The following is a 27,402-nucleotide window of genomic DNA, read 5'->3' as shown; positions in this document are numbered from 1 at the left end:
TGAAAACTGGAGGAATGAAACTTTATACAGTAGTAAAATCGCCAGAAAAATTTTAGAAAAATTGATTCGGTAGTTTTTAAATTATTTAAATTTCAATTTAACATGTATTCTTATGGGGAACGCAATGTTCAGAAAAATATAACTACAAAATTAAGAGCGAAATAAAAGTCGAAGTTCTTTAAATCTTGTATTACAGTTTGATTATTTCATTTCTAGCAGTTGCATTTCACGTGCATACCAAAAACAAGTTTATGATAAAAGATCAAATATTAAAATAAATTCAACTGAATTTGCCATAAAAATACACCATTGCCATTTCTGGCTGGTTTTTATCAGAAGAATAAGCCTTATTAATATCTTAGAAATTGATTAACTTTTGGCTAAGATTGTTACTGAAATTCATCCTTAAACGATAGAGTTGAAGCGTCGATTATGGGGATTTCCCCTAGTGCAGGACGCTTAAGGTTTTTCTCCAGCAAGAAGAAAGAAATAATATTAAATAAATCTTCTTAGCTGTGCTGGAACGAGTCAAAACCTAATTGTTTTCTCTGTCCCCTCTACGGTTTTCGCTCGGTAGCGTTTGAAATATCACAAATATCGCTAATGTCCGGCGTTAAGGGAACTCCCCCGACAGGTATAATATCGAGGAGCACGATAGACTCCCAAATCTCCACCTACGAAGAAACCCGTGCCTCCATATCGCACCTTCCCCTCGATGCTAATGCGGCTTCTGCGAGCCACGCTACTTCCAGCTGTTCGAAACAGCGAATTCGCTTCGGGCGGACGGGGTTGTTGGGCCACCCTGTACACCGACTGGGGCGCAGCGTGCATTATGCATGGGTGCACCGGTCGGAGTACAAAACCCACGTAACAGGGGAAGTTTCTTTTGTTAAAAAATTATGAAACTTCCGGGACACGTAGACGCCGTGCCGAAAAATGGCACGCGATTCGTGTATACCTTCTGGTAAACTGGCCTGCCGGTAGGGGTGCAACGGTACAAATTTAATATCGGTGAAGAAAACAAGGGAGTTGCGGGAGAAATCACGGGGGGCTGGATCGTGGATGATGCACTCGAGGCCTCGGGTGAGATTGATCAGAGAAGGTGGGTCAGTTTATGGACGCCGTAAACGCGCAGCGTACATTCAGCCCCGTTTGAAATCCCACTATTGATGTGCGCGCCTTTTGGCGCCGCGATACGATCTCCCAAAGGAGCCAGCAAATGAAAGGGGCTGATGGAACTCGGCCGTTCATCGTCCTATCGAATGTCGTTCGCAATTAATCGGGTTACCGGGGTCGTGGCGAAACCACTATTTCGGCACCGCCCTTAATTCAAAACTATCTATTGGAACTCCTGACGCGTTTCGAACCATAACTAAGGCTAATGGAATCGCGGGATGAGTTTCCTCGAAATAAGTATATATACATATATATGGGGGGCTGAGAATTACGGTGGTGTACCCAAGTCCAATTTCTGATAAGTTGAGATAATAATTTTTACGTCTTAAAGGCTCCAGCTGTTTACTTGCATAGTGAATTAGGTACAACTTCATTCTAAACTGAGAAATAAGAACATGTCTCTTCAGTACTTAACTGAGAAGAGCAGAGCGTTTCCAAATATAGTGGTGTAAGTTGGAAAAACAAGGAGAGGTCTTTAGCTATCCGTCTCCGATTGCTTTGGTTTTTGGATATGTTTTGGTTAGTTAGAGGACCGAAAAATAAGAAATACATGTCTTTTTATTTTTGCCCATATTATCGAGAGTACAGAGAATACCATTTTTACCCACCCTGAACATTGAATTATCTGTGTCACTCATTAGTATAGCTTCTTGAAGACATTCAGGATTTTAAATCACACCAAGAGCAGAGTCTGATGTAAGAGCTTATTCTAACGTGTGTACTAGGGTGGCTCTTATTTAATCTTGGTGAAAATTTTTTTCAAGATATTCTTCGCAGCACCCCAAGATTAGTTCCAAATAATAATAAAAAAATCTGTGTAAAGTTTTTATTTTTGAGGACTAGTTTTTAAACATTTAAGGCGGGGCATATACCGAATTATGCCCAAGAGATAAATTTTTTTTTTAATATTTTCAGTGTTTGATATATTTCAGTCATGATGTTTCCTGAAAATTAGGGACCGAAATTCCCAAAAATAGGTATCGAAGATATTTAATCCGCCTTAACTGTTTAAAATAGTCTTCGAAAATAGAAATTACAATTTTTTTCTTCGCCTTCAAAAATAAAAAGTGTTCAAGAAGGATTTAAACTTTCAAAATTTGAAAAATAAAAATGTTTTTTTTTAGTTTTTCGGACTTGTTTCGAAAAGCCGTTTGTCGCACGAGAAAAGAGTAATATAAAAGATGCTCCTTGTCTGGATCTACAACTTTTGTTTAACATATTTTTTTACATAATCAATAACTAGGATGGTACTACATAAAATCGACTTTGCGAGCTGTTAAATAATTATTTAAATGTTCAAGGGCTCAAACTTTACACAGATTTATTGAATCATTTAAAACTATTCTGGTGGGTACCGCGAGGAAAAAATCAAAACTCAAAAATATAAGCCACCCTAGTGTGTACCAATGAAATTGTGGGTGAAAGTGGCGCCTGCTTCCCCGTGCGTTGAATTCACCGCTGATGTAAGGGTTTAAACGTGCAATGAAGACGATTTCTTGTTCCCCGTTCCACAGGAGTACGTGCATCGGTACCATGGGCAGAAGATGGGCTCGTTGGAGCCGCACGTGTTCGCCCTGGCGGAGGCGGCGTACAGGTCGCTCCAGGACACGGAGAGCAATCAGTCCTGCGTGATATCGGGGGAGAGCGGCGCGGGCAAGACCGAGACCACGAAATTCATCCTCCAATACCTCTGCTCGGTGACCAGCAACGTCGACACGTGGGTGGAGCAGCAGATCCTCGAAGCAAACACCATCCTCGAAGCTTTCGGTAATTAGGGCCACGTTAATAACCAATTACTCGTTAACCGCGTTACCATCCAGTTTACCGGCACCGCGCACCCGACATTTTCCCTCCGCGATATTTTCTATAACAACATTCGCCTCGCGCACAACTTTACCGCCGTTCGACTCCCGCGTGAACTAGTTTGAACAATGCGCGAGCCTCGTTCCGGATAAAACGGACGATATTATTACGGGGCGCGTTTATTGCCCTTTTCGCCTTTTGTTTGTGGAATTGAAAGTAATTGATTCGTCCGGGGTTTTGGGACGGGCAATGGAAAATCTGGGGCATTCAGAGAGCAGTTACGGAATCGCGTTGGGAATTAATTGAAACGGCTCGCAGAGATTTTGGGGCAAGTGTGTTCGTTGGGTTTAACGAAGATTTGTCGCCACTGTTTCAAAACCGCTTTTATTTGAGTCGAATGCTCGTGTGAAACTGTTCGAGGCTCTCCGCGAGCTGGCGCAAAGGGTGGGAGAAAAAAAAGAAAAATAGAAGAAAAGGCGAACGTAAACAGAGGGACTTTTTATGGAACGGGTGGATGTACGCTATTCCTAATGGCATTTAAAAATAAAAGGGGATTCATTACTCGTAGTCAAGAGGCCGAGAAGCGAGCCAGGTGTTAAATGCAGGAACGAGGGGTAGGAACTGGGTCAGCAGAGAAGAAAGATTCAAGGGGTATCATGAAAATTGTACCGTTTGCCTTTGCCTCTTGACAAAGCGCGAGGAGAAACACACGGAGCCGTATTTCCGTCGTCGAGGCATCCCCCGCCATTGCAGCTCGAATCGATAACGAAATAAGCATCTTTCCGGAGGCCTCGCGAGGCTTGATCAGGATTTACATCGGCCTTCTTAAATAGCCGTTTAGGGACGAGTGCTAGTTTACAAACGCTGCGTTCACTTTCGGAAACCAGGTAACGCGAAGACGGTGAGGAACGACAACAGCTCCCGGTTCGGCAAGTTCATGCAAGTGTGCTTCGACAGCAAGTGGATGATCAAAGGGTGCTTCATCCAGGATTACTTGCTGGAGCAGAGCCGCATAACTTTCCAGAGCGCCGGGGAGAGGAACTACCACGTGTTCTATCAGCTGGTGGAGGCTGGCACGAGGGAGAAGGAATTCGCCGAGCAGTACAAGCTGATGCCGGTCAGCCACTACAAGTATCTGAATCAGTCCGGGTGCGTGAAGATCGATGGGATCTCCGACACGAGGAAGCTGGACGCTCTTCGTCTCGCGTTCAACGTGCTCCAGGTAATTAAGCCGGCGAGTCCAGTGATACCTCGGAAGCAGATCGCCGTTAATTACTGGTTGCGTGTGGGCACCGTGCGTCATAAATGGAGCTTTACGGTTGGGACGTGGATTAAATATGGAACGACGGAGTTTAAGGCCCCCGTTTTACTTTTAATTACCGGCCATTGATACTGCTGATGGAATTCAATAAGCAGAGGTCGCTCGTACGCGGACGCGTCTTTACCGGAATTGCAAATTAAAGTGTGGCCGTGAATGTGGTATTCTGGCTCTTCAATTCCGTGCTTATTCAGGCTTTCGATTTTTCTAGGTCGCGCCGAAAATGTGCGAGGGTATTTTCAGAGTGCTCTCCGCTATTCTGTGGCTGGGGAATTTAAGTTTCGAGGACGTGGACGGTGAAAGATGCGAGCTGACCAAGGAGGACCTTGACATCATCGAAACGGTGGCGCCTCTGCTGGGCCTGCAGGTCGAGGATCTGACCAAGGTGGTACTGATACGGCAGATAAACGTGCGGGGGAATATCACGGAGATACCTTTGAAGGTGCAAGAAGCCCGCGAGAACAGGCACGCGATGGCGAAAGCTCTTTACTCGAGAATGTTCGCCTGGCTCGTCGACCACATCAACAACTGCACGAACCCTGGCCAGGACAGCTCCAGGTTCCTCGGGGTGCTGGACATATTCGGCTTCGAGAACTTCTCTGTGAACAGCTTCGAGCAGCTGTGCATCAATTACACCAACGAGAAGCTCCACAAGTTCTTCAATCACTACGTGTTCGCCCTGGAGCAGGAGCTTGTAAGTCGTGGGCGTTCTATTTCGATTGCCATTTATTGGGGCGTGTGACGCGCTCAACCCTCGGCTGGCGGGGTGAGAAAAAGTAGGTGGAATGCGCGATTAGAGTAGATACTCGGTTCAAAAACCCAGGAGTTAGCCGTGCTGTTATCAGTGGCAAGTCCTTTATTATTTTTCTACGATCAATTCGGCAGCAAGGAGCCAGCGTTCGCTCCCACCAGCAGTTAAAGGGTTGGCGCTGAAAACGTGCTAATTTGAAATGCGTCACGCCTGCGTCCTCCAGTTTCAAAGTCAATTACTCGAGCGCGCGGAATCGGTTTGAATTTCAGTACCGCCAGGAGGAGATCCAATACTCCCATATCACCTTCACGGACAACACCATGTGCCTGGAATTAATCGAGAAACCTCCGCGATGTGTTCTTAAGTTACTCACGGAGCAGTGCCATATGCCGAAAGGCTCGGACCTAGCTTACCTGACCAACCTGCACGCCGAGTTCGAGAATCATCCCTCGTACGTGAAAGGCGACGATCGGCGAAAATGGGAGAAGGAATTCGGCGTGAAGCATTACGCCGGCTGCGTCACCTACACCGTGGAGGGTTTCGTGGACAAAAATCGGGACGTCCAGCAGGACGTGTTCTTCGACTTCATGTCGCGGAGCACGAACGCGTTCGTCCAGGATATCACGATTTACCAGGACCTCCTTGGCTGCACGATGGCTCGAGCTAGCGGCAACTCGTCCACCATGTCCCGCGGAACGTCCAAGGGCAGGCCAACGCTTTGCGACTACTTCAGGCACCAGCTGCAGGCCCTGGTCGACGTTCTCCAAGCCACCACCCCGTGGTACGCCAGATGCATCAAGCCCAACATGCAGAAGGTAGCCAACCACTACGACGAGAAGCTGGTCCTGGACCAGCTCAAGTATCTGGGCATGCTGGACATTATCAGGATAAGGAAGGAAGGCTTCCCTATACACATGAGCTTCCACGACTTCATTGCCAGATATTGCTGCCTGGACAAGGAACGTTTCTCTCGCTCCTGCGACGAGAAACAAGCGGTCAGGTGTTTGATTAGTAGCCAAGGTATACCAGAGACCGAATGGCAGATAGGGAAGACCAAGGTGTTCCTGAGAAGCTACGTGCACGAGCCGTTGGAGGATTCTAGGAATCAGATGGTCACCAGTAACGCCGTGCTTATACAGAAGATATGGCGGGGTTATACCGTGCGACGGGGTAAGTTACAGCTTATAACTTATACTTTGGCTTCTTCTCTGCTAGTTTATTAAAGTGCCTGTCGTTTCCCGTAGAGTATACGCGCGTGAGGGACGCGGCGTTGAAGGTGCAGCATGCCTATCGGGGCTGGAAGCTGAGGATAATGTTCATCAGGAAGCGCAGAGCGGCTATTGTCATTCAGAGTCACCTGCGCGGTGTGTTCGCCAGGGAAGTGGCGGCGGCCCTTCGCGAGATGAGGCGAGTCGACGAAGAAATGAGGAAGAGGGAGAGATTAGAGGAAGAGCGCAGACTCATGGAGGACAAGAAAGCATTAGAGGAAAGTCAAAGGTAAGGCGAGCTGGGCCGGCTACGTATCGCGACGATCGTACGGCTATTTCGGTGCTTGGGAAGTGCAGTGACGTTCCCGCGGGATACTCGTTCGTCTGTGCGTTAATTGCGTTTCCATTTGTGTTCCTTGTAGCACGCAGTACAATGGTATTGTCGGAATGGAAGCCGGGTAAGTTCGCTAGTAGTTGGAGCGACGAATTAGATGCCCCCTGCCGCATGACGAGCTCTCAATAATTCTTACCCTTAACATAGACGCAGTGTTTGACACCACCACATGCAAATGAGCACGCGTTTACACATTCCTCTGACTAATCTGTGGCTTTAAGACTAAAACACTCGCAGCGAAACCCGGGTCCAGTTGCTCATAGGCATCGTGTTCGATCTTACAGAAAGGCGCAGGAGGAGATCGCCGCCCTGTCGCAGATGGCAGAGCAAATGAACTCGAAGATGGCCGCCTCGGACCTGCAGTCGGTGGACCTCGACAATCTGTTCTCGTTCCTCTCGGACGTACAGTCGACGAGAAGCAATCAGATCATCGAGGAAATCGGTGAGCAAATGGACGAGCTGGTCGAGGACCTGGACGTGGAATTGGAGACTGTGATACAGCAAGAGATGGAGATGAATTCAAAGGCAGAGTCCAAAGCGAGCACTCCAAATGGACAAGAGGCCTCCTCGCCATCTCAACAGCAGCCGCAGCAGCAGCAAAGGATACCTTGCGGGAACACTGGCAAGCTTGGTCAACCGAGCCTTCCAGAGCCCACTGAACCCCCGCCGCCTCCACCGCCTCCTGCCCCTCCCATTGCGATCAATGGAGATTCCTCCACTGATAACGGCGAGCCTATCTATGAATCTGTTCTGCCACGCGAGGAGAACAGCCCCAGCAGTCCAATCGTGGTGAACGGTAACTCCGGGCCATTGGTGAACGGTGAATCTTGCGGATCGCCTCCTCCAGTGCCCAATAACAAGGTTGTAAAAGAGCAGACAGCTGGCAGTCCACCGTCCAGGCCAGAGTCCAGAAATTCGAACAGTCATCACTTGCATCACAATCATCATCAGCCAGTACCGCAGCAGCAGCAAAACGGCCACGAGCAGCAGCAACCGCAGTCCCAGCAGTCCCAGCAACCACCTGCCGAGCGGGAGCAGCGACGAAAATGCAGAGTGGAGCGTAAGCTTCAGGAGCTGGAGGACAAAAAGGAGCCCGACAACGAAGTCACTTACCACGACATTGTAGAGTTCGCGCAGAACTACTTCAACAGCCACGAAAGATCCCCCGAGGGGACGATAATGGCCACGCTAACCAGAAAGTCGCGTGGCAAGAGCGTGGAATATATCCCGAAATACGAAATGGTGACATACTACAAAGGCTCTACTATACCGAACTCTCATATCCATATGTACGATCCTGACAACGTTAACGTGGCGTGTTCAGTCTTCAGGGTAAGCGCTTAGTGCACGTACCATTAAGTAAACATTCAATTTCACGAATAATCTTAACACCAATCCTTTCCCACGGCTTTCAGGACCTATGCAAATACCTCAGAGGAGAGATGAAGCTGGACCAAGAGATCGCAACTATTCAGAGCATAATCGGTTACGGTATCGAGCGCGAAGAGCTCAGAGACGAGATCTTCGTTCAGTGCATGCGCCAGGCAACGAACAATCCCAACCCAGAGTGGGCAGAGCGAGTCTGGCTATTGCTTTGCCTAGCGATCGTTGCCTTCCAACCTAGCAAGCTGCTGTACAAGTACTTTGTGTCTTTCCTGCGAAAGAATTTGGCCCTGGAGGGCAAGCTGCGGCAGTACGTGCAATGGTGCGTGGATAATTGCAAGAACATGAAAGTGTCGTGCAGGCAGCATCCACCTTCGACAGTGGAGATCGCTGCTATGAGACGGCTCGGCACCATAGTGTGCAGATTCTTCTTTCTGGATGGGAGAACCAAGGCGATCGACGTGCATCCCACCGATACCGCCGCTGATGCGGTCGCTAAGTTAGGGGAGAAGCTGGGTCTCCGGTCTCTGGAGGGTTGGGCGATTTACCAAAGCAGGCCAGATGGCGAGGAACATGTTCGAGCCCATGACTACTTGTACGACGTCATAGCTGCGTGGGAGATGTATGTACATTTACCGACTTCGTTCTATCGACAGACTTCTGTGAATATTAATTTACTTCGTCGTATACCTTCAGGAAACAATGCAAATTGAATACCGCGCAGTCAACCTTCTCAACACTGAGGCGTGGCAACAACGCTACTCTAGGCAGCGGTGACAACCGATTCGTCTTCAAACGCAGGCTATTCCGAAACACCCGAGAGATATCCCAGGACCCCGTCGAGGTTAACATGCTGTACGCTCAGGCCGTGTACAATGTCGTTAAGGTACTAACACTTAGAAGAATCCTGTCAATAGTTCTTGTAGCACTTAACTTAGGACCCGTAGTACTTTATCCTTTCGCTTTCATCTTAGTGCGATGACTTCCCAGTATCCGAAAAGGTTGCCCTCCAGTTAGCAGGCTTGCAGGCGCAGGTCGCTCTAGGTGATCCGAAAGACAACGATCGGCTTGATTACTACAGCGAGGTGGATAGCTTCTTGCCCTATCGGATCAGTAGAGCCCGCGGCGATGACGTCTGGGTGCCCATAATTGCTCAGGCGCACAGGCAGTATGGCGCCGGTCGCAAGGAGCTGGCCGCCAAAGTACTCTATCTGTCCTGCGTGATGCAGTATCCACTGTATGGAACAACCATGTTCAACGTCACTTACAGAGGATACTGGTCCTACGGCAACCAATTGATCCTTGGCATCAACTGCGATGGATTGATGCTGATCAAGCCGGACGACAAGTTCGTTCTGTCGGAGTACCGTTATCAGGACGTAGAGAGCATAATGCTGGATCCAAGCGATTCTTTCATCACGCTGTCCCTGCTGAGACATAATCCCGACAGCTCGCACAAATGTTTCGTCTTCGAGACAACGCAGAAGAACGAGATAGGTAGCTTGATAGTCAGCTACTGCCCAGCCCTGGCGGGCTGGATCACGGAGAGCGAGGTTCCTACTAAGAAGCTCAAGTGCATCACCAACGAGGATCGTATCAGGCTCTACCACAACTTGGTCAACTGCCGGAGAATGCTCGTGGACACGGAGATACTGAGGAAGCCTCAAGATTCTGGCGGTGGTTTCCTGAGGAATACTCTTAGGAGGCTGTCGAAGCATAGAATAGAGAAGCTCAGGCAGGAGCACGGCAGCGCAACCGATCACGGCGAGACCTACAAAGGCTTCCCTTATGCATACTGGGCGTTCAGCAGACAGGCGATACCTCAGAGCCTCTCTAAACTACCCGACACCGACGAGCAGGTCGCTCTCGACGTGTTCCTACTGATCCTGACCTATGCTGGTCTAGGACAGAATGGGGACACTGTCCGCAGGGTGGAAGACGAGCACGTGAACCTCATACAGACGGTGATGGAACGTTGCATAAGGAAGGAGAACCTGTTAGGCGAATTGTATCTGCAATTAGTCAAGCAGACTACCGATCACCCAGATCCTAACAGTCGGGTGAACCTCAGGCACTGGGCGTTGCTTTCTCTAGCGTGCTCCGTGATTCTGCCGCCGCAGAAAGTCATTCGAAAGTATCTGATAGCGCATCTGAAACGATGCGCCAGCGATTATGTGACCGAGGAGGGGAAGTACGCTCGATTCGCTGAGAAGTGCCTTTACAAGACGCAAGGCACGAGAAGGAGACAGTGGCCGCCGAGCAGGGAGGAGATAATGTGCACGATAAACCGCAGGCCTATATACGCTAGATTCCATTTCATGGACGGGCAGTATCACGCGGTTGAGTTCCATCCGTCAGCCACTGCTAGGGACGTCATGGAGATCATCAAGATCAAGATTGGCTTGGAAGAAACTGCCATGGGTAATTCGGATTACTCTATAACACAACGCGACCCGTCTCTCCAGGTTTCAGGATTTAGAATTAATTGATGCTTTGCAGGATACGCTATTTACGAGGTGCTGGGGCCAACCGAAAGAGCGCTAATACCGGAGGAAAAGATCGCAGACGTGATGTCAAAGTGGGAGCGCTACAGAACAGCGAATGCTCTGCAGAACCAATCGCAGAGGAAGCACGCGCATCACTTTTTCCTATTTAAGAAACATTTGTTCCTCGATCAGTACATGAATCTCGATGATCCAGTGGAGAAGGAGCTGCTGTATCATCAAGTGCTGCACGACTTGCGCGCTGATCGATTCCCGATCACCGAGAAGGAGGCGGTAAGGAATTCTCTTCTTCTCATTTAGTATATTGAATAGTGCGAACGTGATGATTATTAAAACGTGCCATGCGCTTTCAGATGATGCTCACTGCGTTACAAGCTCAGCTGGAGCTCAGTGATTGCGAGGACGCCGTGTCGGACCACGATTACCGCACTATATCAAGCCACTGCCTGCCAGCAAGACTGGTACCAAATTTATGCGTAGAAGGTGTTCTCCAACACCACCAATCTTTGCGAGGAATGACACCGCCTGAAGCAAAGAAAGCCTTCTTAAATTTAATACAATCGTGGCCGCTGCACAGAGCTACCATATTCGACGTTATGCAGTCGTTCACCTCCAACTGGCCACGCGTCCTCTGGCTAGCCGTCGACCAGCAAGGTCTCCATCTTCTGGAGCATCGCTCCAGAAATGCTCTCTGTACCTACGAATATAGCAGTATTCTCAGTTATAGCCCCGCTGTTAGTTGCTTGATGATTATCACTGGTACTGATAAGAAGCAGAGCAAAGTCATCCTAACAACGTTTCAGGTAATTCTTCAGGGGGCCTCGCAATACGTATTTCGTAAAATAGTTCTCCAAGTTCCCCTTCGTTTATTTGGCAATTTCTTATTACGCTCATTTAATTCCAGGCTCACCAAATAGCGAACCTGATTCGCGAGTACATGGACGTGCTGCAATCGCCACCGGAAATACCAAAGCGAGATTCAGTGATAGCTCAGCAGATAGCTCAGCAACAGATCCAGCAGCAATCAGCGAATCTCCCGGCGACAACCGGCGGTCGCAAATCTCGACCTGCTTCTGTGTTACATAGAGGTGCTCCAGTGATACAATCGCAAGCTAGTTAAAAAGTTAGGCGACTCGATTAGGTGCGACACTTTTTCCCAACCTGGTACTATTCTCTCGTGCACTCATCCATTCTGTATCGGCTTAATTTTGTGCATTAACTGCGCCCTTTAATTCCTTTCGGATTCATACAATTTAATAATTCTCTAACACTTTTCACTTCAACACTTGTATATTTAAAGGTGCGTCTCCACCAGCGTTCGCGAACTATTCACCAACAGTATGGGAATTGAATTTCCTATGGAATCGTTTGTTCGTGAACAGTTCGCGAACGCTGGTGGTGACGCACCTTTACTGTTCTACTAGTTTAATACTTGATAGTTGTATGACAAGTGTGTCGTAGAATGACCGTACGTGCCAGGCACTGGTGGAAAAGTGTCTCTAGTTATTAACGCTTTATCGGCAAGGCCTATCAAACGGCGAGCAATCCGTCGCCGCCAAGAGATGGCAATAGCCTAGGAATACTTCTTTCTTCCAGTATTTATTCGATTTAGCTTAGAGCTCGAGAGACGTCGAAAGAAAGTAGCTGACCGCCGCGGAGAAGTAGATTTAGCGACTGGACCGACCGACAAAGTAACTGCCATTTACGATTTTACAAAGCTGATAAGCTGCCCGAGACTTCTATTTCCATTTCTGCCCGTCGTGTTGCCTTTTTTACGAGCGATCGTCGTAACGTTTTTTATACAACTTTTGCAATATGTATACAAGAAATCGTGGAATCAATCGTTGAGTATTACGAAACAAATGTGCACGATATTGCACGTCTTTTGGCATATCGTTTAGTGTCGACCGATGAAGACCATCGGACCTCTGATCGATACTACTTCATTTCAATAATATCACAGACGACCAATTTATTAATTCCATTCTGAGTGTTTGCTTCCATTTTTAATCACTCTGTTCGACGATACTTCAGACTTGAAACTTCGAAGCCGCCGCATTGTAATCGACGTTAGCGTCGTACGTATTAGACGCCCGTGAAATTTAACCACGGCTATACAATGCTACTGTATTTAGACGCAATATTTCTCGTAAAATTCTACTGCACGTATAGCGAAACGATAATGTGATGATTATCACCGAGGAACGTATCAAGCTTAACTCGTGACTCGACGAAACCTTCGGCCACGTTTCAAAATGAAAGTCGAACGATAATCCGATCTTCGTTTCTCTCTAGACAATCCTTTCGCGCTATCGTCGCTTTTCTCGTAAGGCTTACAATTATAATGGAAGTGATTATCTTTCGCGCGGAAAAATAAAATAGATGTCCGTGATTCAGACGCGATCGCATCGATCGGAAATGCCACGAAATTGCGTCCAAACATATTTCATTCTTTCTGTTTTCAATTCGGGAGCCCCGAAATCGCTCGATACCTTGGTGTGTAAATATTAAATGACGAGAAACGAAACAGTTGATCGTAAAAGGACAAGGATAGGTTCCAAAACACAATTTCTCCAGTGTTCAATGTGTTTATTTTCTTGTAAAATTACGCTTACACTTTACAGTCCTACACACACATTATCTGTAATTGCAATTTAACACTTTTAAATCTTTCATATTCGTAGCTCGTGACTAGTATACAGATACAAAGCTCTCCAGAAATCTGCGCTCTTTACTGTTCACGATCGTAGATGTATCGTTAGGTTTTACTAATACTACCGTTTTAACGACTGCTCAGTGTGATCGATATCGACAGGACACCATAGCGTGTGACGTGGATTTTCGAGCCACGTGTATCCAATTTTTAGAGGTACTTTTTACGGGACACAGTCGAGAAAGGGTGAGCGTAAGGTTTGATAAGGGATGCCTTTGTGTCGAACACTGGAGCTCTTCAAATCCTCAGTTAATTTGGACCAGTATTTCGTCTCGATGACTCGGCCACTCGGATGATACAACAGGATCCTTAGTCATGCGTAGCCATCGAAAAATCTGCGCACGACCAAACCTGTAACCTCAACGGAATTCGTGGATATGTGCGTAATCTGTGAATTGGCGGCAAGCAACTTTTTACATTGCGATATGCAGCGTGTAGTGCTGTGGATCCATAATTTAAAAATACGTCGTTGTGAAATCATTGTGACGCGGGTACTTAAGGATTCGTTCGCATCGAAGAGCGCGAAGCAGTAGGCATGGGGTCGAGGTTACGTCGCGACGAAAAACCAAAGTTTCTTGTATCCGTTCTAATCTATATTCATCCCCCGTTTGCTTTCACAGGAGTTTGGCTAAGATTCGACGAATGCAGAGACTGTGATCCGCTTTGGGTGTCCTTAGTCTTCGAGAGCTGTTTAATGAGTGAGACTTCGTGTTAACTAGTAGGAAGAGAAGGGGGAAAGGACGAAGAGATGGAGAGCGAACGCGTGCTGCATGTGTGAGTGAGAACGAAAGTATAGAAGTGTGTAAGGAAGTGTGTGTGTGCGTGCAGGATGTGATTTACGACGCATGCATGATACTTAAATGAGTGAGATGGTGAAGGACGATGGAGGGGGGAGATGGTAAGCAAACTCCCCCCCGTATGTGTAGCTTAAGCGAAATAAATTATTGGTTGACGATGTTATATTGAAATATTTAAGAACGGACGATACTTGTATATACTGATATATATAAATAGACACGCATAGACGATGCGCACACAGCGAGGTTACATTTACAGTTACACATGCGACACATAAGAGACAAAAATTTCTTGTAAACTCGAGAAGAACACGTACAAAGAGACACGGGAAGTTACACGCCTACACGCGATGAGGATATACATACTATTATACATATAAATATGGATATTATAAATATATAAATATATAAATATATATATATATATAGATTATTAATATACTCGAGCTATGTATAAGGATACAATAAAAGAAAGCGAAGCTTTAATATTGCGATTAACTTGGAGTATTTCTGTTTGCTGTTTATTCTATATTTCATATTATCTTCCACTTTTGCGCCATTCCCATACTATTCAGTGCAACTCCAACACTATTCCCACACTACTTCAATATCACAACCACACCATTTCTGCGAAAAGAGGTATTCTGAATTTCAGCTTCGAAGGCATCCTCGATTCTCTCTCCGGAGACATTACTTTGTGCCACCTCTTTCGACATCATGTTCTCCTGTTACAAAGCCCAATTTTGTGCATTCTGAAAATTTTTGCCAGATTTTGGCCCAGGTATCAGGAGAACATGAAGCGAAGAGAGGTATTCTGAATTTCAGCTTCGAAGGCATCCTCGATTCTCTCTCCGAAGACGTTACTTAGTGCCACCTCTTTCGACATCATGTTCTCCTGTTACAAAGCCCAATTTTGTGCATTCTGAAAATTTTTGCCAGATTTTGGCCCAGGTATCAGGAGAACATGAAGCGAAGAGAGGTATTCTGAATTTCAGCTGCGAAGGCATCCTCGATTCTCTCTCCGAAGACTTTACTTAGTGCCACCTCTTTCGACATCATGTTCTCCTGTTACAAAGCCCAATTTTGTGCATTCTGAAAATTTTTGCCAGATTTTGGCCCAGGTATCAGGAGAACATGAAGCGAAGAGAGGTATTCTGAATTTCAGCTTCGAAGGCATCCTCGATTCTCTCTCCGAAGACGTTACTTAGTGCCACCTCTTTCGACATCATGTTCTCCTGTTACAAAGCCCAATTTTGTGCATTCTGAAAATTTTTGCCAGATTTTGGCCCAGGTATCAGGAGAACATGAAGCGAAGAGAGGTATTCTGAATTTCAGCTTTGAAGGCATCCTCGATTCTCTCTCCGAAGACTTTACTTAGTGCCACCTCTTTCGACATCATGTTCTCCTGTTACAAAGCCCAATTTTGTGCATTCTGAAAAGTTTTGCCAGTTAAACTGTATACAGCAATAAAAGATATTTGTAAAGAAGTCTGAGCTGTGAAATTGAAGTACATGAAAACAATTATATTTTAATTTTTAGTGCATTTTAATTTATTTTCTACTACATTTTTAATAAAATCGTTTAATATAATTTTTTTTTATATATTATTTATTTTCTAGTTTTTAGTGTTTGTGGATTTACAGTTGCACAGGACAAATTAAAAGATATACAGCTGAAAGAGGATGAAACTATTGAGGAGTTAACTCAAGGTATTCTTTTTTCTTCAAATAACTTTATTGCGCAGCCGTGTTTCCTCACGGTGCGTCGGCAATGTTTCCTCGTAAGATCTTAAAGTGTTGATTACGATTTCTTCCCTTGATACTTTTCATATCAGCGTGACCAAGAGAGGCCACTATCAAGACTTGAATCTTGCGATTTTTCAAATCACCGACGAAACGGATTAGCCAGTTTCGAGAATGTTTATTTGCTGCTTTCCCGAAAGCCATCCAGGACAAACTCGCGCGATAGTCTTCGATGTACTAACTGCTGCCATCTGTTGGTAATTGAATTGCAAAAAAGAAGAGGAAGTCGTGGAGAAAGAGAAGGGATTATGAGGAAAAATTCTTTCAACTAATCAGAACGCGGGATGCTCAAATCATGGCGGATGCTTGCCCTCCTCCCAATCGATTCGATTTTTTCGGCGAACCGGTTATACACAGCAGTGCGAGTTTGTTCCAAGAAGAATGTTTTCCTTCGCTTTCCTTTTACATTTATATCTCATTCGTCGGACTTCGACGCTCAACCGCGATAGAATTTTTCTTCCCACGAATTACCGGACCTATTACAGTGACTCGGGAGATTCCCGATTCCGACACCGACTGTGTTTTACGTCACGCATCGCGTCGGAAAATCGGTTTCGCGGTAAACAGTGGCAAACGATTTCTATGAATTATTTTAAGGATCAGAGGAATTTTATTCATCTCGCGTTGCTCTTAGTCGCGACGCACATAACAAATGCACACGATTTGCTCTATAACCTACGAAAGCGATAACCTTCGGAGCCGATAGCGACAGAGCAACTGCATACAACAACATGGTCGTTACAAAAAAGCAGTATCCTTTTTACTTCGTAATCGAAGGCGATAAAAATTTTATTTATATTAAGTTAAGAGGGAGCATAGAAGTATACATCGTTCTGCTCCTATAATCAGGAAACATCTCGTAACAAAACCAGAGATCTTAGGGCCTCATCTTGCTGACTATCCAGGGCACGAAATCGATTATTCGGGTGTAAACACCAGGCCATCCAGGCGTGCCGCAACGTTTCGGGCCGAAGGAAACGACACCGACGACAGTCCATCTGGCGGTACCGTCGCGAATCCTCTCACGGGACATCAGAGGGCCACCGGAATCTCCTTTGCACGAATCTTTGCCCGTCTCTCCACCGGCGCATATTTGCCCGTAACCAATCGACACACCCGCGGTGCGGTAAGTCGTTTGACATTGGTCCTTCTCGGCGATGGATAACGAAAGCTTGAGCTTCACCTCGGACGAGGATCTGTTCTCAGTTCTTCCCCAGCCGGCGACGTACAGACTTTGCGCGAAATCAGCGCTCGATGGCAGGCATATAGGCTTGATGTAGTTTGTGAACTGGACTTCGCGAGACAGTCTCAGGAGGGCCACATCGTACTTGTGGTCCGAGGAGGTAGGATTATATCTCTCATGGACGACCTGCTCGGCTATCCTAACCGAGATCGGATCGTCCGCGCAGACTTCCTCGTACGCGCCGTCCGAGATGCAATCCGGATCGGTCGCGGTGTTGTACTCGCCTAATCGGACGCTCTCCAGCCGCCATGTCTTCGACCACCCACTGGGATTCTTGATGCAGTGGGCCGCCGTCACAACGTAACGGCGACTGATCAGCACTCCCCCGCAAGCTGTAGTCTTTTCGTTCGCTGAAAAACACCAATTTCTAATGGATACTTAGCTCCTCGGCCAATTTCGGGCACTTACGTTTAGCGTATTCCAAAAGCACCATCCAAGGGAACTCGTCCAGGTCCGTTTTCTCTCCGCCGATGATCCTCTGGGTCAAGTCTTTACCGCAATCGGTGGGAAGCAAAGGATTACTAAACAGATCGTACTGTAAGTTTGCATCGTTGTTGTCCGCGGGGGTTGGCTTCTCGGTGCTTTCAGTTGGTCTCGGATTGTTTGGAAATGAAAGTTCGTCACGTGGTGGGAAATTGATTAGAGGATTCTGTATCGGGCAACAAACTCGCGGGTCCCTGCCCTCGAAACCACACTGTGATCTCCTCAAAAAATCTGCTGTTGCTGGATCGAAGAATTGGGTCTGAACCAGGTTCAGCAAAGGTGGACACGATCGTATTCCAATGCACATGCCAAGTTCGCTGTTGTGTGTTATACAATTCGATACGTATTCTGAAAAGAAAAAGTCATGTTCCGCGGTTTGAAAAAATAATGCTAACTGCTGTCCGGCTGAGCATCCCGTACGGTGCGGCGGCCTTGAATGTACAAGATTCTTACAAATCAACAAGTTCGCATATTTTATTAGTAGGTACTCTTCGTCGTATTCTTTCAGCTGATTGCTTGGATACAGCGTACGGTTCTTCCCCTCGCGTCGTTTCGTAATAGGGCCATTCCACGCGAAATCGGACACTCTTCGGAGTAAAATTTTGGATTTTGTTGAAATTTGATTATGCTGTAAGCATATGCATATTTTCGAAACCCTAAACTATTAGAAAATTAAAAAAAAATAATCGAATTTTTGGGTAGAATACCCCCTTAAATTATAACTAAGTTATAACTGTTGTAGTTAGCAGCAAATCAAGCTTCGAAAATGCTTTGTAAATTAACAGTTTTTAAGTCTTTAGTCTTCTGAGAATATAGAATGAGAAATTAGAGAATAATTAAAGAAAAAAAGTAGAATATCCGCACTGGGATTTGAACTCTGGACTTTGTGCTTGTGACCCGAGCACTTCGATTTCGGTAAAACGAGTTCTCGCCGGAGAGCGCCGGCCAGGCAGCGCGTACGGCACACAAGTAGAGTGACGGGTATGCTTGCGGTGCGATACAGGCGCTATTAGATGGTACGCTTGGTCGTGGAGTGGGGGTAGCGCCCGTGGGCGAAAACCCACGATTCTGGCATCACTGACTTGAACAGCTCTACTACACCACGGCCATCCAGCGTCGACCACCTATTTCCCACCACACGAACACATTACCACCACTCCTGTAGGTGTTCCCCCTCCGCGAAATATCCGGTTCTACGTAATGTTGTCCAGTGACCCTGGCCGTCTGTTGCTAAGGGCAGACTCAGTGAGGAGAACCGCAGTAGTGTAAGTGCGTGCTCGTAGGAACCCAACCATGTATAAGTATATGTATATAAGTGTATACTTACCCTACGCGCCTACGAGCGCGCACCTTCACTACAGCACTTCTCCTCACTGATTCTACCCTTAGCAACGGGAGACCTCGACGCTCGGCTGCTTGCTCGCAGCTAGGCAATAAAAACAGCTCATTGTGCAGCCCTGTTCTAAACAAATGCAATTTTATAATAGCAGGGCACTATTTAAAAATTTGAAAAAAATCCGAATATGAGCCCTATTTGTCCTCTTTATGGACACGGTTTCAGAAACTTCGACCCTTTAAAATTGGATGCATGAAAATTAATTGAATGTGACGCTGCCTCGCCAACGCAACATCAGTTTCTCAGTTCAACTGTTATAATTTATTGAGAAAAAGGACAACGCTATATTTCAAAGAGCTGTAAGATCCACAATCTTTAAAATTTTGAAAAATCCTTTGAGACACGTTTGCTTGCCACACTACAACATGTCCAAGTTTCACAAAAATCCGAAATGTTACTCCGGAAAGGGTCCGATTCCGCGTGGAATGGCCCAGTACAGCTAGCAAATAAAGCTGTGCTCGTTGTCTCGAATGTGCACTCTGTGATAAACGCTGTTTATTTATATAAAATGATCGTATGTTCGTGTTCGCCGAAGGAAATATGTTCGCCAGTCATTAGGATGAGGATAATATAGTCAATTAACTTTACTTACGGGCATTGACGGAAATTAAGGTCAACGTCTGAAGGAGGACACTCAAAATAAACAATTTAACCATGTTTGCGTTTGACGCGTCGCCTAACACGAAAATGGTCAACGACCGTAGAAAATCGAAAGGAATTCTCGACTGCCACTGAAATTCTACGGATCGACGTGGATGCGAAGTATATTAATTTGACGCTCCGGCGGATACTACGGCCGCTCTGTCGAAGAGCAGGTTGTCGACTGACCAGGGTCAGGGCTAACTGCCTGCTGCACTATTTAACTCCCTTTCGATTCACTAACCAGTCTGTGATTATTCGTAAAAGTTTATTTTTTCCTTCTTGTAATAGTTGTTCCTTCTATCGTAAAGCATGAACTGTTCCGAGACTTTTCGACACCGCACAGTGGGGTGTTTCTCGTAAAACCCGAACATAAATGGATTTCAAAATTTTGCTACTCAAGGAAGTTGCATGTGTGAGGAACAATGTATGAATATTGTTTTCTTTTTCATTTGTGCACTCATGGAGCAACGGGCTTCGTCAGAAGTTAAGAGATTTTAGAGCACGCATTTTTTACTTAAGGGAAGGTTCCGGTCTAGAGCCCCAAAAAATAGGTGATCTTTAGGAATTAATTAAAGGAAAACTACTCTATATAATTTAATGGGACTTTTTGCATTCTATTAAGGATGTCTTAGATTATAGAAATATATTTTTTGTTTTATAATTAATCATTACAGGGTACTGGGGAGTCGTTAAAGTCAAGGCGTACAAAAATGCACCACAAAAATAAGAAGTCTGCTTCATTATAATATGCACGGGCAGGCAGAGGACGGAGTATCAGGAAAAGTTGTTCAGAATCATGTCCCCGGCAACATATCCACAAAGCATTGAAATCGGTGACGAGACACTTGTTCTGCATAATTACCAAACGAAGCACTCGGTGCTCGAATCTCTCGAACTCGGTGTGAGGATTGTGGCATCTGTTTTCCTAGGGCGCCGGAAAGCGGCAGCCGAGTGGAATATGGTCACTGATATTTTACAAATGTCAGTTTGGCCTGTGAGTAGTAAGGATTGTGCGGAATCGCTCTAATTGAACACAGTGGATCAGCCTTCATTCAGAGTTCAGACATGCGTTGGTCGGTTTCACCGTATATACCCCCGGCGCTGCGGCCGGTTCAAATTCCGCTAGAGGTATGTAGTCCGTGTTCAGACTCCTATACTGCTCGACCCCTCGCCTGACTTGCCGCGCGTGCAGCTGTGCACGCGGTTTGCATGCTTTTGGCGTATCTTTAAACGCTTTTACCTAACAAACGCAGCCTCAACCGCAATATCATTATTCTTGAGTTTCGTCTTACAATTAGTACGGTGTCTAGACTCAGCCCTTAAATTTATTCCCTCGTGTAGCCGAACACGCCGTATAATCGGGACGGCGGAACTGATACATGATGAAATCGAAAACGATAAGTTGTCTAGCAACGAACGATTTTCTATCGGCGATCAAGATGAAAATGCGTTGCAGAGGAACGAGCATGATACAATAAATAGATAACCATCGAATATATTAACTATACATTTTAATGAACGCTGGTCGATATAAAATTAATTGCTGTTAACTAAACCTAATGAGTTAATCGTTCGGTAAGTCCAATATTACTTGTCAGACACTGTTTCATATCGGAGCTTTAAATTTTCGAATTTTACGTCCGACGATATACGTATATTTAAACTAGAAACTTACCTATAACGATTTATTGTAATATTGTCATAAAAAGTCTGAACGAGGAAGTGTAGAGTTGTATGACATAAATATATACGATCATGTGCATATAATAATCGTAGTACGATATCACTTGCAGTAAGGAATTAGACCAAGTCCTGTAACGCGGAGAATGCTGCTGTTAGCTTACTTTGTTGTTTAAGTTTGAAAGGTTTCCACGCCAAGTCGTTGGCTCTAGAAATGCACCATTACAGTTGGTTTAAAGATAGCTTGGAGAATAAAAGAAAGATGCGCGATGTGTATTTGCTTCATGGTCTAATAGTGTTTAGAATCCAATCCATGTAGTACACAACTTTGGTATAAACACCAGGAACACCTGCTGTGCCGCAGTTCTTGAGTCCGAAGCTGACAAGCCCGTACTGAATAAATTTGACGTTATTTTTATATATTGCTGGAGCTTGGAGCGGTCCACCGCTGTCTCCCCCACAAGCGTCTACGCCCCTTTTACCGCCCGCGCATATCTGCTGGTGCCAGATTTGTACGCGCCCGTTATACGCCCGTGTGCAGTCCTCGGTGTTAATCAGATCTAATTGAACTTGCAGCAACTTCTCGCTGCGCACTCCAAGTTCCGTTGCACCCCAACCCGTCACTGTCACCTATCGGCCGGACAGATCGTCAAAGTGGGCGATATTTAACAGAAACAAAAAGAAGTGGACACACAGAGAGAAAATATTTATGTCTGACAATCGTGTTTACCTTTTTATGGGCCATGGTAGCAGCTGATCCAATCGGCAAGCAAATGGGTCGCGCGTTTTTCGGCCGGAAATCGGCATCTGCGTTTAATCGTACCAAGGCAATGTCATTTTGCAGTTTAGCAGTCGAGTACGCTGGATGAAAATGTACACTCTCTAAAGCGAAGTCTTGATATCTCTCGGCGCAAGCGATTTCCACGCCCTCCTTGTCTATGTTACAGTCACGTTCCCTGCTCAAGTCGTGCTCTCCGATTCGCACGCCGGTCACTCTTAGGCCTACGAATGACAACGACATCGATCACGAACCTGCTATGATTTTTCTGTAATTTTATCGGCTGCTTAGAATTGATTTACCGCCGGGCAACGAGGTGACGCAGTGCGCAGCGGTAAGCACGTATCGTTTATTGATCAACGATCCGCCACATCGGAATTCTGGGATCTGTTTTCCGGTGTCGTAAGCAATCAGCGCCATCCACGGGAATTCGAAAATGTTGGTTTGGTTGCCACCGAAGAGTTTTTGCTCCGCTGCCGGCCCGCACGAATCTGCGTTCACTAATCCCAAGTTCGGATGATTCGAGACGTCCGGGGGATCGGGAACTGCGGTTGCTGGCTCTTCCGTAGTGGCTAACGGCGTCACCGTAATCTAAAACCGACAATTCTTTCGTCGACTCTGGATCGTGAAAATCGTGGACATCGTACCTGTGGTTCGCAGCAGACTTTCGGACTTTTTCCCTCGAAGCCACACTGCAAGCTGTTCAAATAGTTCAGATTCTCCATAGACAAGGGCTTTTGTTTTTGAAGAATGTCCATCACTGCCTGACAATTGTATATGATTACGCAAACACCGGGTCTGTTAAAAGGGGTGGTGCACCCATCCTCTGCGAAAAGAAAACCACGCTTTCAGACAGCGCACAAGAAGGAAAATGTCCAGATGGATCGTGACTATCTTATCGAGATGAGCTCGAATCTGACCCAAAGCATCGTTTGTCCTACCGAAGAATTTGAACTTCGGAAGACCGGGTTTAGCATTGATCGAATAACTTTTTGGAATTTATAATTACGTAACTGGTGAAAGTATTTTATGCAACCACTAATTCAACTATCTCTAGGAACTATGTTTCGGAGACAAAAACGATCTTGTAGAAAACAAGTAAGAACTTACTTACTATTACGTTCGAATGAGTGCTGACACGCGGTGTGCTAATTAATTTTCTAGCTTCGTTCGTCGCGCGAAATAAATTTCATTTTGCTCAACTAGCAGATAATAGTTCGAAACTAAAAGAGCGCCGTATCTACTTTTCGGTTACGTGTTTACAAAATTCTACTCACGCGCTGAGGTTCCGTATAGAGTTACAAGCACAAACACGAGGCCGTGACGTATGATCATGATCAGTGCTGAGATCGTATCGCCACTGTGGGTATTCTTCCTTCTTCAAATAACTTTATTGTGCAGTCGTGTTTCTTCGCTGTGCGTCGGCGATGCTTCCTCGTAAGACAACAAAGCGTCGATTACGATTTCTTCCCGTGGTCCTATCGGGACTTGACTCTTGCGATTTTTCCAAATCACCGACGAACCGGATAAACCAGTTTCGAAAATGTTTATTCGCTGCTTTCGCGGAGGCCAGACCAGGACAGACTCGCGCGACAGTCTTCGGTGTACTAACTGCTGCCATCTGTTGGTCTTTGAATTGCAAAAAAGGAAGAGGAAATCGTGGAGAAAGAGAAGGGATTACGAGGAAAATTCTTTCAACTAATCAGAACGCGGGATGCTCGAGCCATGGCGTATGCTCGCCCTCCTCCCAATCGATTCGACTTTTTCGGCGAACCGGTTACATACAGCAGTGCGAGTTTGTTCCAAGAAGAATGTTTTCCTTCGCTTTCCTTTTACACTTCTATCTCACTCGTTGGTCCTCGACGCTCGACCGAGATAGAATTCTTCTTCCCACGAATTACCGGACATATTACGGTGACTCAGGGGATTCCCGGTTCCGACACCGACTGTGTTTTACGTCGCGCATCGCGTCGGACAATAGGCTTCGCGGTAAACAGTGGCAAACGATTTCCGTGAATTATTCTAAGGATCAGAGGAATTTTATTCATCTCGCGTTGCTCTTAGTCGCGACGCACATAACAAATGCACATGATTCGCTCTATGACCTACGAAAGCGATAACCTTCGGAGCCGATAGCGACAGAGCAACTGCATACAACAACTTGGTCGTGGCAAAAAAGCAGCATCCTTTTTACTTCGTAATCGAATGCGATAAGAATTTTATTTATATTGGTGCGTTCGTGAGAAGCAGGCTTTTAAGAGGGGCCATAGAAGTATACATCGCTCTGCTCCTATAATCAGGAAACATCTCGTAACAAAACCAGAGTTCTTAGGGTCTCATCTTGCTGACTATCCAGGGCACGAAATCGATTATTCTAGTGTAAACACCAGGCCATCCAGGCATGCCGCAAGGTGACGGGCCGAAGGAAACGACACCGACGACGGACCATCTGCCGGTACCGTCGCGAATTCTCTCGCGCGACATCAGAGGGCCACCGGAATCTCCTCTGCACGAGTCTTTGCCCGCCTCTCCACCGGCGCATATCTGCCCGTAACCAAGCGACACACCCGCGGAGCGGTAAGTCGTTTGACATTGCTCCTTGTCGGCGATGGATAACGAAAGCTTGAGCTTCACGTCGGACGAGGATCTGTTCTCGGTCCTTCCCCAGCCGGCGACGTACAGACTTTGCGCGAAATCGGCGCTCGATGGCAGGCATATAGCCTTGATGTAGTTTGTGAACGGGACTTCGCGAGACAGTCTCAGCAGGGCCACGTCGTACTTGTGGTCCTTGGCCGACGGCCGATAACTCTCATGGGCGATCTGCTCGTCTATCCCGACCGAGATCGGCTCGTCCGCGCAGACTTGGCCGTTCTCACCGTCCGGTATGCAATCCGGATTGGTCGCGAGGTTGTACTCGCCTAGTCGGACGCTCTCCAGCCGCCAAGTTTTCGGCAGCTCGGCGCCCCTGATACAGTGGGCCGCGGTGACAACGTAACGGCGACTGATCAGCACTCCTCCGCAAGCTGTAGTCTTTCCGTTCGCTGAAAAATAGCAATTGCTAATGAACACTTAGCTCCTCGGCCATTTTCGGGCACTTACGTTTTGCGTATTCCAATAGCGCCATCCAAGGGAACTCGTCCAGGTCCGTTTTCTCTCCGCCGAAGATCTTCTGGATCAACTCTTTGCCGCAATCAGTGGGAAGCAAAGGATTACTGGACAGATCGTACTGTAAGTTTGCATCGTTGTTGTCTACGACGGTTGGCTCCTCTGTGCTTTCAGTTGGTCTCGGATTGTTTGGAAATGAAAGTTCGTCACGTGGTGGGATATTGATTAGAGGATTCTGTATCGGGCAACAAACTCGCGGGTCCCTGCCCTCGAAACCACACTGTGATCTCCTCAAAAAATCCACCACCGCTGCATCGTAGGGTTTAGCCTGGAGCAGGTTCAACAGAGGTGGACACGATCGTATTCCAATGCACATGCCTAGTCCGCTGTTGGGTGTCACGCAATTCGATGCGTATTCTGAAAAGACAAAGTCATATTCCGCCGTATGAAGAAATAATGCTAACTGCTGTCCGGCTGAGCATCCCGTACGGCGCGGCGGCCTTGAATGTACAAGATTCTCACAAATCAACAGCTTCGCATATTTTATTAGTAATCTTCGTCGTATTCTTTCAGATGATTGCTTTGATACGGCGCACAGTGGTCGGAACGTTGGAAAAAACCTTAAATTATCCAAGTCGGATTTTTAGGTATCGATTATTATTTTCGGCTAGCCAATGAAGCAATGTATCTTGCTACGAAAATGGATATATATATATGTTTTTTCTCTTTAATACGGAAGAAAAATGCGTCTCAAGTAGACTTTTCGTATTCTAGCGAGATTCTGACAGATTTTTAACCAAAGTTTAGACATTCTTCTTTCACTTTTGGGGACATTTATAATCACAAGAACGCATTCCAACAAAACGATTTACCACCATGTCAAATGTGTATATTCATAAAAGGAAATTCGAAGCCACGCAATACAAAGAATCGTTAGTAATACCTGTGAATGTTTTCGTGACATGAAAACAACAAATATAAACTATAAAACAGTGTTTTTATTTATTGTTTGAAAGACTTGTTTCATCTTATATTGAAATTAATAAATCTTATGATTTACGGCTTGTGTAAACGGCTTGATAGCGGGTCACGGTTTATTTCAGGTTCATTACTAAAGACATTTGGTCTCGCGTAGGTGCTCGTTCGTCGCCTAATCCTCAATTGCTGCAAGCTAATTTTTCTACGTATGTTAAAATATTAATTGATAACGCCATTAGTAATATTACTATTTGTGAAAAAGTCATATTAAATTATTTCTTTAAGATTATACTAAGTTTGATGTTTAAAAAGTAATATGAGAAAATAATTAAAAAATATTGAGAAATGCTGAAGTCATGAGTTTTTTCCACTTCTCCTGTACGCGTCGGACCACTGTGCGGCGGCGGACGGTTCTTCCCGTCGCGTCGTTTCGTAATATAGCTAGCAAATAAAGCTGCGTTCGTTACTCGAATGTGCACTCTTTGATATACGCTATTTCTTTATATAGAATGGAGGAGTATGTTCGGGTTCGCCGAAGGAAAGATGTTCGCCAGTCATTAGGATGAGGATAATATAGTCAATTAACTTTACTTACGGGCATTGACGGAAATTAATGTCAACGTCTGAAGAAGGACACTCAAAATAAACAATTGAACCATTCTTGCGTTTTGACCCGTCACCTAACACGAAAAGGGTCAACGACCGTTGAAAATCGAAAGGAGCTCTCGACTGTCACTGAAGTTTTTGCGGATCGCCGCGGATGCGAAGTGTATTAATTTGACGCGTCTGCGGATACTACGGCCGCTGTGTCGAAGATCAGGTTGTCGACTGACACCGCCGATGATAGAATGACCGGAGTCAGGGCTAACTGGTTCCCCCACTATTTAACTCTCTTTCGATTGACTAATCAGCCTGCGATTATTCGTAAAAGTTTTTTTTTTTCCCTCTTGTAATAGTTGTTCCTTCTATCGTAAAGCTTGAACTGTTCCGAGATTTTTCGGCACCGTTCAATTTAAATGCCCGAGCCCGCGCTCTCTAAACGTCATCGGAACGATGTAAACCAGATGAGAGGAAGGTCAGCGCAAACGTTTTTACGCGCATTGGGTCTCTTTCACTTGCGTGCTACACGATCGTGTGGGAACACCCCAAGTTCCCCGGGAGTATCCCATCCTGATTACATCGAGGGAACAGGCACGATTCTCAGAAACAGAACCAGTTTTCCTTGCACACTTAGCGTGTGGATTGCTC

At 46.0% G+C, this 27,402-nt stretch overlaps 3 protein-coding genes across 7 annotated transcripts in view; 1 reads left to right on the top strand and 2 right to left on the bottom strand.

Annotated features, from left to right (window-relative positions):
• Myo81f (unconventional myosin 81F) overlaps positions 1-11,851 on the top strand; it is a 42,661-nt gene extending 30,810 nt beyond the window's left edge. The window contains exons 4-16 of one of the 2 annotated variants that reach the window (XM_076810770.1): positions 2,691-2,943; positions 3,867-4,201; positions 4,509-4,991; positions 5,318-6,218; positions 6,293-6,545; positions 6,679-6,714; positions 6,935-7,982; positions 8,066-8,655; positions 8,730-8,919; positions 9,008-10,454; positions 10,533-10,810; positions 10,891-11,340; positions 11,442-11,851. In XM_076810770.1, the coding sequence (XP_076666885.1) occupies positions 2,691-2,943; positions 3,867-4,201; positions 4,509-4,991; positions 5,318-6,218; positions 6,293-6,545; positions 6,679-6,714; positions 6,935-7,982; positions 8,066-8,655; positions 8,730-8,919; positions 9,008-10,454; positions 10,533-10,810; positions 10,891-11,340; positions 11,442-11,657 (6,480 nt within the window). In that variant the 3' untranslated portion in view covers positions 11,658-11,851. The remainder of the gene's footprint in view (positions 1-2,690; positions 2,944-3,866; positions 4,202-4,508; positions 4,992-5,317; positions 6,219-6,292; positions 6,546-6,678; positions 6,715-6,934; positions 7,983-8,065; positions 8,656-8,729; positions 8,920-9,007; positions 10,455-10,532; positions 10,811-10,890; positions 11,341-11,441) is intronic. The other variant, XM_076810771.1, reaches the window with a different exon arrangement.
• A 4,585-nt stretch (positions 11,852-16,436) lies between these two features.
• LOC143368496 (CLIP domain-containing serine protease HP8-like) lies at positions 16,437-27,129 on the bottom strand. 4 transcript variants are annotated; one of them, XM_076811290.1, is made up of 4 exons: positions 26,750-26,976; positions 25,171-25,593; positions 24,387-25,112; positions 24,259-24,355 (listed from the first exon to the last, which is right to left on the bottom strand). In XM_076811290.1, exons 1-3 carry the CDS (start codon positions 26,811-26,813, stop codon positions 24,400-24,402), a joined length of 1,200 nt encoding a protein of 399 aa, XP_076667405.1. In that variant the 5' UTR covers positions 26,814-26,976; the 3' UTR covers positions 24,259-24,355; positions 24,387-24,399. The 4 variants fall into 4 exon arrangements, with proteins under 4 accessions (XP_076667403.1, XP_076667402.1, XP_076667405.1 ...); XM_076811288.1 differs by lacking the exons at positions 24,259-24,355; positions 24,387-25,112; positions 25,171-25,593 and adding exons at positions 16,437-17,442; positions 17,501-17,923 and having other exon boundaries at positions 26,750-27,129; XM_076811287.1 differs by lacking the exons at positions 24,259-24,355; positions 24,387-25,112; positions 25,171-25,593; positions 26,750-26,976 and adding exons at positions 16,607-17,442; positions 17,501-17,923; positions 19,564-19,786.
• LOC143368498 (phenoloxidase-activating factor 1-like) lies at positions 21,108-23,905 on the bottom strand. The gene is made up of 5 exons (XM_076811291.1): positions 23,349-23,905; positions 22,719-22,897; positions 22,374-22,662; positions 22,024-22,295; positions 21,108-21,923 (listed from the first exon to the last, which is right to left on the bottom strand). The coding sequence occupies exons 1-5, from the start codon at positions 23,404-23,406 to the stop codon at positions 21,576-21,578; spliced, it is 1,146 nt and encodes a 381-aa protein (XP_076667406.1). The 5' UTR covers positions 23,407-23,905; the 3' UTR covers positions 21,108-21,575.
• Positions 27,130-27,402: the final 273 nt, after the last annotated feature.

Source organism: Andrena cerasifolii, chromosome 4, assembly GCF_050908995.1.
Source record: "Andrena cerasifolii isolate SP2316 chromosome 4, iyAndCera1_principal, whole genome shotgun sequence".
Taxonomy (NCBI): domain Eukaryota; kingdom Metazoa; phylum Arthropoda; class Insecta; order Hymenoptera; family Andrenidae; genus Andrena; species Andrena cerasifolii.
This window is presented reverse-complemented; position numbering and strand designations above follow the sequence as displayed.

Excerpts from the sequence above, each read along its gene's own strand:
- LOC143368496 (XM_076811288.1), bottom strand. The coding sequence starts at position 26,813 with ATGGTTCAATTGTTTATTTTGAGTGTCCTTCTTCAGACGTTGACATTA. Across the intron at positions 17,924-26,749 it reads ATTAATTTCCGTCAATGCCC|AATACGTATCGAATTGTATA; the intron begins GTAAGTAAAGTT and ends TTTTCTTTTCAG. Across the intron at positions 17,443-17,500 it reads GCTTTTGGAATACGCTAAAC|CGAACGAAAAGACTACAGCT; the intron begins GTAAGTGCCCGA and ends GGTGTTTTTCAG.
- LOC143368498 (XM_076811291.1), bottom strand. The coding sequence starts at position 23,406 with ATGATCATACGTCACGGCCTCGTGTTTGTGCTTGTAACTCTATACGGA. Across the intron at positions 22,898-23,348 it reads TCTATACGGAACCTCAGCGC|AGGATGGGTGCACCACCCCT; the intron begins GTGAGTAGAATT and ends TTCTTTTCGCAG. Across the intron at positions 21,924-22,023 it reads CTACCATGGCCCATAAAAAG|GTGACAGTGACGGGTTGGGG; the intron begins GTAAACACGATT and ends TCCGGCCGATAG.